Here is a 15630-nt window from a genome sequence, read left to right on the forward strand (position 1 = left end):
GTGACCAGGACTTGTCAACATCAGCTTCCTGAACTGACAGACCTCCAGCTGTTTTTGCCCAATCCACTGGCTTAACATTTTCTTTCTTTCTTTTCCAGTAAAGCAATAATAACTCCAACTATTATTAGAGTGAAATGCCTCCTTTATACTTAAGCAGATGGGCAACAAAGCCTTTGACTTTAATTTAGTAACTTGGGTTTGACGGCATGACAGGGAAATTATATGTGGTCATTATGGCATCACGGTTGACATTCACATGGCTTTTCACATTCATATTTTCTTCACGGAAAAGGAGGAACAGCTCAAATGTATGCTGCCTGGTGACTCAACATGCAGATCTCTGGGGGGGGGGGGGAGAAAGAAGGCAAAGAGCTTGGGGGATTTGTGGGAGATGCATCCCTTTATGGGATGAAGTCCAATTTTCCAGATCCTGGGAACTTTGCTGTCTTGATAAGTGTTTAGAGAGCAAAGGATGTTAGAAAATTGTAGAAGGTACATTTCCAAATTGGATGAAAGAGCCTTCTTGACTCTTTATTACTACTCAAGTGATTTATCCTTGTTATTTAGGGAGAATGTATATGAGAAACAGCTTTAATATTTTACTGGCATGTAGCATGGATTATAAACTGTAAGACCTTCTTTATGTTATTATCTAACTAGAGGCCCGGTGCACGAGATTCGTGCACTGGGGGTGGGGATTCCTCAGCCCAGCCTGCGCCCTCTTGCAGTATGGGACCCCTTGCTTTTTACTGCCCTCCTGCAGCAGAGGCAGGAAAGGCTCCTGCCACCGCCGCTGCACTTGCCAGCCATGAGCCTCGCTTCTGGCTGAGTGGCACTCCCCCTGTGGGAGTGCACTGACACCAGGGGGCAGCTCCTGTGTTGAGCACCTGTCCCCTGGTGGTCAGTGCACATCATAGCAACCTATTGTTCCATTGTTCCGCCGTTCAGTCGATTTGCATATTACACTTTTATTATATAGGATAATGATTCCATGTCATAGGTGGCATGTGGGTAGTCTGATATATTTACTTATGTTATATTTTATTTTTTCAATGTGGTGGTTGCCATGAGACATAGCAATAGCTTCAATTGTCTGGATGTGAAGGCCCAGCATCAGGAAAACTTTCACCTATCGACTAGCTCTTTGCTATCTCCTTGTATGGAAATAGCTCAGATTGATTGTCCCTATTTTACCCAGGCAGAGCCTGAAGCAGTTAAATCATTTTCCCTTCTATGATTCCCACATGAGAAAATAGATGGAACTTGCCTAAGAATCTCCATGACACAGAATGAGCCAGAATACCCAAAGGATCTCATTGCCACATACCAAAATGCCATCATTTGAAAACAACTAAAATAACTCGTACAATGATTGACCGTTCCTATCCCCAAGCCTGAAAGAAAACTATGCCCAAATGGAATTTCAAAGACAAGCACCTGAAGGGGCCACAGTCAAAAGATGGCGGGAGGGAGACGATCATGTAGAGGACAGGCATGGTGGACAGGAAGAGGATGAGCAAGAGCATGCCCAGGTAGAAATTATTCGATCTGGAAGCTTTGAAGACTCTGGCCTCAGGGACGTTGCAACACATCACGGCCCAGCCCTGGAAGTACATGGATGTGTGGAGTCGAAGGATATTGATGCCTGGGAGACTGGGAGCAAAGAAAGAGCCCATCCTAGAAAGGAAAACAGAACTCGGGTCAATTCAGGTCTTCCCTCCGGAACAAGGCCACGCAGCACCTGTTTGTGTCACATCATGCTTACTTGCCAAAGGCAGAAAATGCCACTCTCAACCACACAAGCCCTTTGTATAAATAATGCATTTCCATTTTTTACACACATTTTACCACCTCCCCCATTATTATAGGTATTGTATACATACTTCATAGAAACTATATAGATTACTAATCATATCTACTATTAGTAAGTTTAAATTACAACAGAGTAAGTATATATATATATGTATGACATTTGTTTTCTTTCTGTCTCCCACTTCTAAAATAAACTTCATTTTCCTTAATGCGCATATAAATAATTAACAGCCAAAAAATGAACTTTTTAATAACTGACTCTTAAAAAGCACTCATTCACCACAAATAAACTGCACATTTGGATTAAGTACTTTTGTTGTGGCTAATAAATTCTCATTTAATGAAAGAGAAATTATTAAATTATGTAGGCAAGGAATACTAGTGTTGGGAACCTTCTGGTGTTAGCCATGAATGAGAAGATGTAGGTTATTTGACTGTGTACACAAAATATAAGCATATCACGTGGCCTCTTTGCAAATCAGGTGTGCCTTTTAGTGGTGCTACATTGTGCTGATCCCCCAGGTTTCTGGAACCAAGAATGGGGGGAAAAGTGCTTGAGGGTGTGCTGGGGGGTATGTGTGTGTGTGTACATCTCCACTGAATAGTTTTATTGCAGTTGATGGGAATGATGTATTTGTGTCTAATATGCTATGTTTTGTTGATATCCCGGAGCAAAGCTTTATGTGTTTTTGAGAGAAATTCAACACATCTCAGTTTAGTTTATCTGTCTACATTTTACGTTAGCTTGTCCTGGAAATCACTGCTTTGTATATAAGATATTTTAAAAGTATTTTAAACAAGAACTACTTAGAAAACTTCTCTAAGGTCATTCTTACTTTATGATATCACTGGTTATTGCAACAAAATAAATTTTAATTTTATTTGATGAGAAAATTCATTAGCACCATAAAACCATGTTAATAGAAATTAGTTCAAAACCAAAAAGAGGTTTTAGATGTTACTTATTTTAGAAGTTTAAGCAGAGTCCTATTTTTAAAACTGTCCAAACTATAATAAAAACCTGAATATTTCAGGTTAGGATTATCATTTTAATCCATTCAATGTAAATTTGGTATATTATTTGGGGATTGGAACTGAGTTAGATGAAGAAATTAGTTTCTGCTATAACTGAACTTATGAAACCCAACATTAAACAATTTCATTGAAAAGTGGAATCTTGACACAATTCATATTGTCTTGCTAGGATTCCACACAACAGATCTGAATGATATTTTAACATCCTGCATTGAATTGACAAGAGACTTTGTAGGAAGTTAAACTAATTTTTTTTAAATGGTACGGACTTTGGGTGATAATGACACGTCCAGGTAGGTTCATCAGTTGTAACAAATGTACCACTCAGGTGTGGATTCGATACTGGGGGAGGCTGTGCATGTGTAAGGGCAAGGGGGATATAAGGGCTTTGCACTTTCTATTCCCTTTTGCTGTGAATCTAAAATGTCTCTAAAGTATAAACTCCATTAATTTTTAAAAAAAGAGAAAATAAACTTTGGAAAAGCATAGTGTATCTTAAGAAAGAACCTAGAACCACAAAAGCACGAACAAGTGAGTGAGTACAGGTCTTCCAAAGCACTAGATACTATTCCCAAATGCTAATATTCATAATGTAATGTGGTTTTGGATGATGCTCTAGCCCAGAGATTTTCAACCTATGTCCTGCAAGAATTTTTAAAACATGCAATACCTGACTAGTTAGTTAAGACCCCTGACCTCTTTTCCCTTAGATTGTCAAATAAAAAAAAATATGACAACAGCCAACACAACAATAGCCATCTAGTGTGAATTGATCAAAATATACCATTTTTTGTTGTTAGATTGGCAAAAAATATATATATAACATGTATTTTGGTGTGCTGCAGAATTTTAGTAATATTTATGTGTGCCATGAGATGAAAAAGGTTGAAAATCACTAATCTAACCCTTCTAAAAGTCAGGGTTGGCTATGTGATTTTTTTCTGGTCAATTAAAATAGGAATAAAACAGATGTGTCTTACCAGTCAGAGAAAGATAAATAGCACATGATGTCACTCAATTATGGAATATAATGAACATAAACTGATGAACAAAAACAGATCCAGACACAGAGAAGCATCAATCAGACCATCAAACCTTGGAGGGAAGGTAGGGGAGGGTGGGGTAAGGGGGAGAGATCAACCAAAGGACTTGTATGCATGCATATAAGCCCAGCCAATGGACAGAGACACCAGGGGCATGAGGGCATGAGTCGGGGGCAGGGGGCAATGGGGGGGGGGATAAGTAAAAAAGAGAAGAAAAAATTAGAGGTGTCTCACTGCTGGGTGGAAACACTAACAGCCCTGTGTGTTTTTCGCTCTTCACTACTCTGACCAGCCATTCCAGGTGGGTCCTCATGATGCCTGTGTAGGACTCCAAGAAAGGGGAAATTACAGAGTGGAGCCCTTGGTCAGCCCACATCAGACTTATAGAGTCTAATTTTTTGGGTCTATGTTTCATTGCTGATCAACCTAGTCTATCCCTTAGGTACAATTTTGTACATAATTCAAGAACAAGACTTGTCTAAAGTCACATATATTTGCACATATACATGCATCATTTTTTAAATTTGAATTCTTTATTATTTAAAAGTATTACATAAGTCTCCCTTTTCTCCCATCAACCTCTCCCCAGCTGCTCCCACACTCCAGCACATGCCCTCACCTCTCTACTGTCTGTGTCCATTGGTTATGCTCATAATCATGCATACAAGTCCTTTGGTTGATCTCTTACTCCCTCCCCCACATGCATCATTTGTCTCTATGCATATATATGTACACACTTATTATATGAATGTACATCTATAGATAAATAAATTTAAAATTTTCCAAATGAATATCACATAGGCATTTTGAACAAATGACACAGAGCCATAACCTAGAAAAACAGGTCCTGGCACACTGATATCAGAACCTTAATGCTCACTCTGTCATTGTTCATGCCTCACCACTAATCAGCTTGGCTCACTAAGTCCCTTACCCAGACTTGATCCCATCATCTGTCAGGCAAAGATCACAGTAATACCTTAGCCTAATAAAATGCTTTTCTTCCAAGAAGATCAAAGTAGATGAAAGCTTCTTTTATTTAGCTCTTCTTATTACTCCAGTGACATGGTATATGTCAGGCAAATTATTCACGTGTGATCAACTGAGAAAATGAGGTAGTGAAAGATGAAAGATTGGCAGGAGGGTATACCATGAGGCAATGTTGGAGCAATGTCTAAAACCATCTTTTCTCTCACTGTGTGTTCTTTGCTACCTCTACATCCTGCTACAATACAGATAACTTGTGCTTTTGTCACTTAAAAAAATGTGATTACAAAAGCCTATGCTGCCTATTTCAAAAATAATGAGGAATCTCAGACATAAAGGGGGTGGTGTGGGAGGAGATTAACCAAAGAACTTATATGCATATTTGCATAACCCATGGACACAGACAATAGTGCTGTGAATATCTGGGGGGTGAGGCGGGAAGGGCGGGAAGGGGGAAGTCAGTGAGGGGAATAAAGGGGACATCTGTAATACTTTCAATAATAAAGATAAATTTACAAAATAAATGTGTAATATAAAGATTTACTGATCATTTCAGTCAATTCATAACAAACAGACTTTTACCTATAAATGTTTGACTTTAATAACATCAGAGTAAGTAATGTCCACTATTTAGAAACTCCTAAAGCGGTAATTGAATGTCTCTAGTCACAAACAAAAGAAATTAGATTCAAAATCCCCATGCTCTCTTGATTGTTTCTGTAACAAGTGGTCAAACCCAGTTATCAGATCCTAATGCCTCATGAAATAGATTACATGAGTGCGTGCCCTTTTGCAAGAGAGCCTGTGAAAGGTAGGCTGCACACTCCACACACCTCCCTCACCAACTTCCTGGGAGTTAGAAAAAGAGAATTTGTACAAAGGGTTGACCTGAAGGTGAGTAACAGTTCTTTTGCTTCTGGAACTCTGGTGTGTGGCTATCTTTGTCTACTCAAAAAGCACATTCACTTTCTAAAGTCCTCCTCACACTCATCAGAAGCAAGGCTTGCTCAACAGCTCAAGGATGAATACATAGAAAGCAAAAGTGCAATGATATTGCAGAGATTTTGATAATGGATCTACCCATGAGAGAACAAGGTTTTTAGATATTTCAGAATGTTAATATGAACAATAGCAATATATAGAAACAGTTGTGAAATTGCAAGTGAAAACAATCAGGCAGCCATTACAATAGCTTTTCTAATAATGAAAAGGAATTTCTAGGCAAATGTGTTGTCTAAATTCTGAAAGAACAAGAAAGAGACATGTAGCACATGTGTGTACAAATGGCATCCCCCGGGCCTGAGGGATTTATGGCACTCTGCAAGAGCCAGGGAGTTTTTTTGTTTTGTTTTTTTAATATATCTTATTGATTTCTTACAGATAGGAAGGGAGAGAAATAGAGAGTCAGAAACATCGATGAGAGAGAAACATCAACCAGCTGCCTCCTGCACACCCCCTACTGGGGATCTGCCTGCTACCAAGGTACATGCCCTTGACCGGAATCGAACCTGGGACCTTTCAGTCCACAGGCCGACGCTCTATCCACTGAGCCAAACCAGTCAGGGCAGGAGCCAGGGAGTTTTAAAACGGATATAACACAGTGCTTCCTCATTCCTGCAGTAGCAATGTTGCAGCCCTCAATCAGCCACATTAGGCTTATAGACAACAGAATCCTCTCCAGGAAAGGAAAGATCCAGGACCCACAGAGGCTGTTACCTTGACTCTCTGTTAGTCATACGTTGGACCACCTTGACTTTCCTCTGCGTGGAGAATAAAGGATGCATTTCACTCCTTGGACACATAAGCCATAACTTGCGAATTTAACCAAAAAGTACATTTAAAATACACCTGACAATAGAGAACATAATCTTTTCTTTGCAGTGATTGATCTAATGAGGCCCAGGAATTTGACAGGCCCCATGGCAGCACGAATGGGTCTTTGGCTATGGTCTTTATATTACTAAAGTAAAACAATTTTAACATTTGCATGAGGTCCAGTCTCACAAAGCTTTAATAATTCAGGCCAGCCATGGTTGAAAGATTTGAGTAACATATGATGCTTGTGCAAAAACTGAACTAGTCATTAGTAGTTGTACATAGGACAATGGTGTGATCGGTGGCACAATATTATAGTAGACACGTATCCACAGGATAAAGAAGCTCAATTGTAACTGCTTATGGGTTGGAGTGCTCTTAGTTGAGTGACAGATTTACAAGACACATGGTCCCCAGATGAATTGGATGCTGTGATTCAATTTTTAAACTAAAAAATGGCTTTGACTATATCAATTCATCTTAACCTGTCAGGGTTTTCCGAGAGAATGCTTTCATTTGATAAAAGATATGACAATCCTTTGTACATCAAAAGGAATAATTCTGATGTGCAAATGGCCCTGTGAAACAAGTTCCAAAATAACGATCATATTTTTAACTTGACCTTCCTAAAACATGTGTTTTTATCTCTATACATTATTGGATTTGGTAAGATACTATTTTTTTTGTAAAATACTATTTTTAACAGTAGCTATAAGTTGTATTTTAAATGTATTCAATAATGATGACAAGATAAAATCAGTTTCTCAGAAAGATCTCACAATTTATCCCATTCTTAACATGTAGTAATGTGATCATTAATGTTTGTTAGATGCTAGTGTCACAGGACAGAAAATATAAAACGCTTTCCAATAATCTACCAACTAGAACACAGGGGCCCATCACTTGATGAAGGAGTGCTGGGCAAAACAGGCAGATGCATTTGAAGACCAAAACTGAAGATTTGAAGAAGAAAAAATAAACTATTCACAGCCATCCATTCTACAAACGCAAATGTTGACTTAGACACAGATTGTGATCTCCTTTGATACCGGGCCACAGTGTTTTATGCAATATTGATCTTGGAGGCTTTTCAAAAAGTGCTAGATTACCCAACAGCTGGCCTACCAGATCATGCCTTGGTTGAAGATCAGAGCGAGGACGTTGCCACTGATGTCAAATTCAGTATATGAAGGCTAGAAGAGACACAGACATTCATTGGATTAGTATCTCATGGGGTGAATATTGACAGGCAAGTGGTTTATGCTTCTACATGGGTATGGCTAAGCTCTCAACTATTTTCTTACAGCAACAATAGTGGGATGATCAATATGACAAATAATTAGCAATAAGGTAAGTAATAAAGCACCCTTTTAACATTGTAAAACTCATTTTAAAATGCTGTCATTCAGTGCTGTGAAAGCGTGGTGAGATAGGCTTTCATACACTGCTGGGGAGAGTAAATATTGGAGCAGCCTTTTAGAAAAACAATTTGAGGATACATATTTAAAGCTTTAAACACCTCACTCTTGTTAAGTCTACTTCTCGGAATTTGTCTTAAAGCTATCTTAAGTGTTGAAAAATGTAAACAAGCAGAGATGAAGCCATCTAAATGTCTGATATTGGTTCAGTAAATAAAGTTCATCTATAAGATGACATATATCACAGCTAATTACATCATGTTGGAAGAGTATTTGCATACACAAGAGAAAACTATATTTTGACATTAAATGAAAAATATACAAAATTATACATTCATTATTTTATGAACTCTTTATGAAACTATGTGTAAAGAAAAGAGTTGGAAGTATTCAACAAAATTAATAGTTATTTCATGTGGGGATGGGTGATAGCTTTTATTTTCTTCAAGTTTTGTATCTTGTAAAATATTTTTCAATAAAAAGATGTGAATTTCTTTTACAATAAAATAATTATAAAGAAACACAACAAAAGTTAAAGAAGTTATTGAACTGGATGTCCAGTGTTTGTCTCTGGGATGATACCATCCTGCGTAGGGCGGCAGGACCAGGCAGTTCTTTGTGCAGAGGTGCCACTGATAGGAACTGAGGTATCTTCCTAGGGTGGCCCATCCAAAGGCTTCCTGGTGACATATTAGGCATTCTATAAGGAAAGCTTCTACCAATGGGATTAATGCTAATTAGCAAAGGTAATAAAGTTTGCTTCTATTTAATTTTAAAAAATACATATTTATTGATTTCAGAAAGTAAGGGAGAGAGAGATAGAAATATCAATACATGCCCCCACATTGGGTATCAAGCCCACAGCCCAGGCATGTGCCCTGACCGTGAATCAAATTGTGACCTCCTGATTCATAGATTGATGCTCAACCACTGAGCCATGACAGCAGGACTACCTCTATTTAATTTAAAATAGAGAATAGTCAGGAAGGAGACTGAGGAATGGGTAACAAGAGCAAAAGAGAACAGCAAAATGATAGGAAGTGAAAGGACCAAGAGACCATGAGTGTGGTAGGTCCCTATCACCGCCCCAGATGTTGACATCTGCACATGTAACTTAAGGCCATTTATATCCTTATAATAACTCCCTCCCCAATACACACACACAAACATATACACATGACCTGAAAGTGTCTCTGTTATTCCCAAACCCAAGAACCCAAACATATATTTGTAAGAAAATAGATTTGCTAAAGAATTCTTGAATTCTTTGCTAAATGCTTTGCTAAAGACTTCTTGAATCTAGGTCAATTTCATCACATTCCCAAAGGCAGTGGTACTCTCCTAGTCAACTGAAAGATACACGCAATGTGCCTTGTTAATAGATTCAGGGGATAAACAGCAAATGGCATAACAAGAATGATTAAATAACAAGGTAAAATGATACAGAATGAAACAATAGATAGCCCTATTATACTAGGCAGAACAAAGATGACCTGGATGATGCCAGCACAAATTCACTCAAGATATTGGAAAATTATATACAGAGTGTTTGTTAATTATCTAGATCTATAGCATTTATAAGGTGCTACAAAAGGGACTTTGTTGACAGTCTTTGGTATAAAATCAAAAATGAAAAAAAAAAAAGTGGCCTTCATGGAGAAAAAAAAAAAAAGCTTCCAATCATGAGAAACATCAATTCTGAGTATTTCTCCTCCCCTAGGAGAACTTTGCTCGGGATCATATATTCTCCTCTCCTGGAGCCCTGAGAGATCACATAACACATCTGACAAACGCTCAGCTGGGTGGCCTGTGACATCTGTGGACTTAGTGAAGCTCTGTTCTGTGTCAGTTCCAAAATCAAACCTTCAATGTTGGCCTCTTAGAATAGTGTCATGATTTAGCCCAACAAACCACAGACAGTGAAAAAATGCAGCCTTGCAGAACTGCATTCCTTTATTCTCACGAGCACTCAAACCGCTTAAAGGTCATTTGCGATAAGATATTCTTGTTACCAGGTGACTAGAAAAACTCAAAGGACACACAGAGTACCTGTATGCAGCAAGGACAGCTGGAGGAATAGAAGCTTTGATGCATAAATTGACAAAGGGTATAGAGCAGTCCTACCAACCCAGGTGGCTTGGTGATAGATACTGACAGGCATGCAGACCTGAGAGTAAGACTCTGCCCAACCATTTCCTAACTGGGTGAACTGAGCTGGTCGCTAATCTCTCCTGGCTTCGGTTTCCTCATAGATAAATTTATGAAACAAATTAGATTAGGGGTTGGCACACTATGGTACATGAGCCATATCTGGAGGATGGGGGAAGAGGCTTAAAATTTGAAGCTCCTAATCATGGCTTGGACTTTCCGATGACCAGACCACATCCTCAAGCTTTCCAAGTCCACCAAGACTTACTTCATGAGAACAAAAAATGTTCCTATCACCCAAGAAATTCCAAGGAATGTAGGAGCTCTGTGTCAGGTACCGGGGTCAAAGATATTCCTAGCACTTTCACTGTTTATGAAATTACAAATATATTAGGAGTTATGTGCCAAGAGCTTGGAATGAAGACCAAAATAAACATTTCTCATTACATCACACCTGCAGAAGCAAAAACACTATCCAGCCATTTATAGAGAAAGTTTGCTAACTTCTAAACTAAATAGTTTCTAAAATCCTTTTCTAATTTAAAATATGTAATCAGTTGAACATTAGACCCAATTATTAAAGAATTGCTTTTCTGTAAATACCTTAGAAATTAATTTAATTCTGTAGACATTAAGCTCAGAAACTTCCACTCTAAAGATAAAACAAATGTGAGAAGGCAGCCCCACATGTATACACACACACACACACACACACACACACACACACACATACATAAAATTCAATGCTCATTCTTTTACAGGTGGATTTTTTAAACATATAAGATTATATTATAGTTTAAATTTTAAATCAATATTTTAATAACATCAGTGTAAATCAATTTGCAATGTGTTTAATTGCCTCTAAAATCTAAAAAGCTTAAAGGTAAATGAAGCTTGAGGAATAAAAAGGTTTTCTTAAAATCTGAGTTAATGAATGTTTCAAATGGGATACATATAATAAACTCACTAATAAGATTTTTAAGGTTCAGCAACCAAGGAACCCATTTGGTTTTGGGCTAAGGTCCATAATAGTCAAGGGATTGTAATTACCTTGTTTTATATTGGGATCTTTGTTTGTGATGGGCTAGTCAGTCATCTACACAGAGGGAAGACATACGGTGCTCATTGGACTAAAGAGCCTGGGAAAACCCACTCTCTCTGCAAGTTTAGCTACTTGGGGCAGATCATCTACCTCTGAATATTGTGAAGTGTAATTCAGGATGTCAGATAGAATTCTGTTATTGCTATGACCTGCCTGACTTTCTTCACTCAAATCTCATTTCCCATGGTTGGAACCACTCCTGTTAGAACTGCAGGCTGGCCTGCCTGTGTCTCTCAGGCATTGCTTCTCAAGTGTGGTCCCCAGACCAGCAAGCAGCTTTACCTGGGAACTTGAGAGTAAATTCTCAGGCCTAACCCAGATCTCCTGAATCAGAAATCCTATCCTGCCTTTAGGGGATTCTAATGTACCCTCATAGGTGAGAACCACTGACTGAGCACAAATCCTAGCCTCATCTACAGGACAACTCAACGCCTTGAGGTTAGCACTTCAATCCTAGTTGCCTGTAGACAGATACTGTCCAATATTCAAGTGGAACTTCAAATCCAGCCTGTGCTGTCCCTTTTCCCATGTTCTGATCCCTTCATGGGATACCCTTGACTTCTTACTGATCCTTTTCATGCCATCTTCCTGGATGGCTAAATAATATCTTCTTATCAGCTAGAGAACATCAGTTTATCATCTAATTCTATATCCAAACCTCTTCTGCTAACTTTATTCTACTGAAAGTGACCTGTCTAAGCCTGGGAGTACCTTAAATTGCAAATGCCATAGATTGGCTCATGAATTAGTCATCATGTGGCAGATTCCCTTAAATGTCTAAGGTTATGAATTACAGTGAAAACCAACATGATGGAAATCTAGTTGATGGCTTTGAAGTTGATCAGACCTGGGTTCTAGACTTAGTTTCACCCCTGATCAGCTTAATGTATAATGAAGGTATATTCATATACAGAATATCACACAACCATTTAAAAACTATGTCATAAAAAAAGAGTTAACAGCATAGGAAATTGGTCACTGTTAGGTGAAAAAAGCAGGCAACTAGTCATTAAATATATGTTTTAATAAAAATGTATTTTATACATTTGAATAATATATAAAATACATTTATATATATATATACATTTTAAATATGTTTATAAAAATCTATAATGAATCTACAGTATTTGTTTATTTACATAAAAATAAATGTTAATACTATGTGATTCAAATAATCCAAATAAGCAATGCCATAGTGGTGAGATCACCTGTGATTTTTATTTTCATATTTAACTCACAGTGGATTTTACAGATTTTCTGTTCTCTGCCTGCACTGCCCATGTTTTCCAGCTGCTGGACAAGGTATAATGTCCCTCACCTCAGTCTCAAGTCCCTCAGTCCCTCACCTTCCATCTCAAGCCTTTGAAATTCTGATCATCCTTTAAGACTTGGCTCAAATGCCTCCTCCTCTGTCATGTCTGCATTTCTATTGACCTCTCCCCTTCCCCTCTGGAAGTCCAATCACAGTAGATTTCTCCCATGGCATTTGCATTTTCTGCTAGGTACTGACAATGGAAGCTTGCAAGATTAAAGAGTAGTAAAGAAAGTAAGAAACTGGTGAATGAATAAAACTGAAGAGGGCAGTGGTTTTTCAGCTCCAGCCAATTTCTCTGGAGTGGGAATATGAGTCTAAAGTTTCCAGTCCTTCCACTACATTAGCAAAGCAATAAATTCATATTTTTAAAATGTAAATCTTCCAGTTCTAACATGTTAGCTCATTAAAAACAAACAAATCACTCTGTGGACCAAAGGAAAAAACCATCTGTAAGTTGAATCTAGCTTGCAAATCCAAGTGTGCAACCTCTCCTAAGACATCTTTTCTATCGCTGTATCCCTTTATCACCCAGCACCAGAGTTTGCCCATAATGTTTCGCGCCTAGTAGGCATTCAATTTGTGTAAGCTGTTCACTTGGTGGATCAATGATAATCAAATCCATATCAGAGATCCATCATCCAACTTCAATGCTTTAAAAATTGCTTTAATGCTGAGCTTCTCTCTGAAGCACTTTCCAAAGGTAACACGGAAGAAAATTCTTTCTCTATGACCTAAGACAGAAACTTGTTGTTTTTCCTGTACTTTGTACTAATTCAAGAGCACTGTCAGCACTCAATGGATAATAAATCAATCATTTAATTACATCGTTTATGCATCCAGGTCATGTTGCATTGACTTCATATTTAAAGCAAAATTTTCTAGCACTTAAGAAGGAAGTGCTAAAAAGCAAGCATAAGCTAAGCAATAGTCTAACAAAAAAGGGCGATTTTTATGTCTGCATCAGAAGAGCTGAATCAGGCAAGGAAAACAGAAATGAAACCAAGCCAGCTGAATACCTCATAGCAGGGAACGGGAAAGCAATGCAACAGCATCCTGGATCTATACCATTACCTCACTATCGTTCACCAAAGAGCATTACCTAACTGCTTTTGGCTCGTCTGAGAGCCACTTTCAGTGAGAGTGATAGAGATGACCTAAGAGAAGGTCATGATTTCAAAGTCAGATAGCCAGGCAGAGAAGCTAGCCTGGAGTCTTAAAGACAGTTCTGAATGTAGGACTTGTCCTGAGACTCGGGGCATGAGACAGGAGGGAGATCTGCAGTAAAGGATATCACTTCACTAGTGAGAAGAGAAACAGCATGGGCTCAAAAACACTAAGCCAGAGCTGACTCCATGCCTGGAAGCAAACAGAAATCTGTCAATAGATGCATGATGTGGCCTTGATGATGCTAGAATGAGGAGGTTCAACACTGAACCAGCCAGCCAACACCTAATGCTTGCCATGTGACAGGCATACTAGTAGTTCTCAGCATAGAGGTCAAGGCCTCTGTCTCATAGAACTTTCATTCTAACAGTGGGAGACACATCATACGTCACATGAAGAAAATAAGACAGTGTGCTGAGAGTGTCTGGTAGGCTACATTAGAATGGGCGGCCAGAGAAGAGCTCTAAAGAGGTGACATAATCTGAGTCTTTAATGACAAAAAAAGAATGAGCCATGCCAAATTCTGGGAATGTGCATCCCTGGAGGGAGGAACAGCTAGTGACAATGAAAAGACCATCTTGTATTGGAGCATAAGAAAGAATCCCAACGTTTGTGGACTTTACAATGAAAGAGCAAAAGTAGTAAGAGGTGAGCTTAGAATAAGAGAAGAAAAACAGATCATATAAGGAATTAAAGGGCCTAGACAGCGATTTGGAATTCCTTCTAACTAAGCTACTGGAGGATTTTAAGCCAATGAGTACAACCAACCCCCAGGTCATATTTCCCAAGATGACTGTTTCATTTGCAAAAGAGGGACGGTGGGCCGCTGGAGTGTCTTAGACCACAGAGTAGTGATATGTGCTTGCCGCCGCCTTAGAACTTTGTGTGGTGATCCGGGGTTGAGCGTAGACAGTGAGCTCGTGATGAAGTCAAAGAAACCTGACTTCCATGCTGATGTCATGGGAAAGAAAGTCAGCTTGCTGGAACTCAGCTCCACCACTTGCCAGAGCCCTGTCAGCACCCTGGGCCTTCCTTGAAACCTCCTCAAAAGCCCCCTGCTTGTCTCTGCTGAGCTCTTGTTAGATTGTGAGCTTTATGAAGTAAGCACGATAGTCAATAAATCCTTCTATTTCCCAATGTACTGCACAGGGACTAGCCAGGATCCATGTCTAGGAGTTTATTTAGTAGCATTCCGAGGCATTAATAGAATAAGAGGTTGACACTACCATCCTGCCCTGTTTCTGGAAATGCCAGCAAGCCTTGTGGGGAGGGAGCTAATTCTGGGTCCAAGACTTACTGAGTTCACCATCCATTGCTTCATCCATCCTGTGCTAATTGATGAGAATATTGTGAGTCATGATATTCAAGTTTGACCCCCCTCTGAATTAAAACCATACTCATTGGACTTCATTTATAGTAGTTCCCTTCTTATCCACAGTTTCGCTTCCCACAGTTTCAGATACCATGGTCAACTGTTGTTCAAAAATACTAAATGGAAAATTCCAGAAATGAACAATTTGTATGTTTTAAGTCGCCCGCTGTTCTAAGTGGTGTGATGAAACCTTGCATCCCCCTGCTCCAGCCTGCTTGGGATGTGAGTCATCACTTTGTCCAGTGCATCCATATGCAGATGCCCCCTGCCTGTTAGTCACTTAGTAGCCACCTCAGTCATCACATCAACTGTCCTGGTATTGCAGTGCTTGTGTTTAAATAACATTTTTACTTAATAATGGCTCCAAAACACAAGAGTAGTGATGCTGGCAAGTAAGTTATGCCAAAAGGAAGCCATAA

At 38.9% G+C, this 15630-nt stretch overlaps 1 protein-coding gene across 1 annotated transcript in view; it reads right to left on the reverse strand.

Moving 5' to 3' along the window:
- The window catches only part of TMC1 (transmembrane channel like 1), a 115018-nt gene that overhangs the window by 12753 nt on the left and 86635 nt on the right, over positions 1 to 15630 (reverse strand). Inside the window, exons 15-16 of the mRNA XM_015564996.1 lie at positions 7818 to 7885; positions 1438 to 1677 (exon numbers count right to left, since the gene is read on the reverse strand). Coding sequence (XP_015420482.1) covers positions 1438 to 1677; positions 7818 to 7885 — 308 coding nt within the window. The remainder of the gene's footprint in view (positions 1 to 1437; positions 1678 to 7817; positions 7886 to 15630) is intronic.

The sequence above is a fragment of the Myotis davidii genome, unplaced genomic scaffold, assembly GCF_000327345.1.
Source record: "Myotis davidii unplaced genomic scaffold, ASM32734v1 scaffold616, whole genome shotgun sequence".
NCBI classification, from domain to species: Eukaryota; Metazoa; Chordata; class Mammalia; order Chiroptera; family Vespertilionidae; genus Myotis; species Myotis davidii.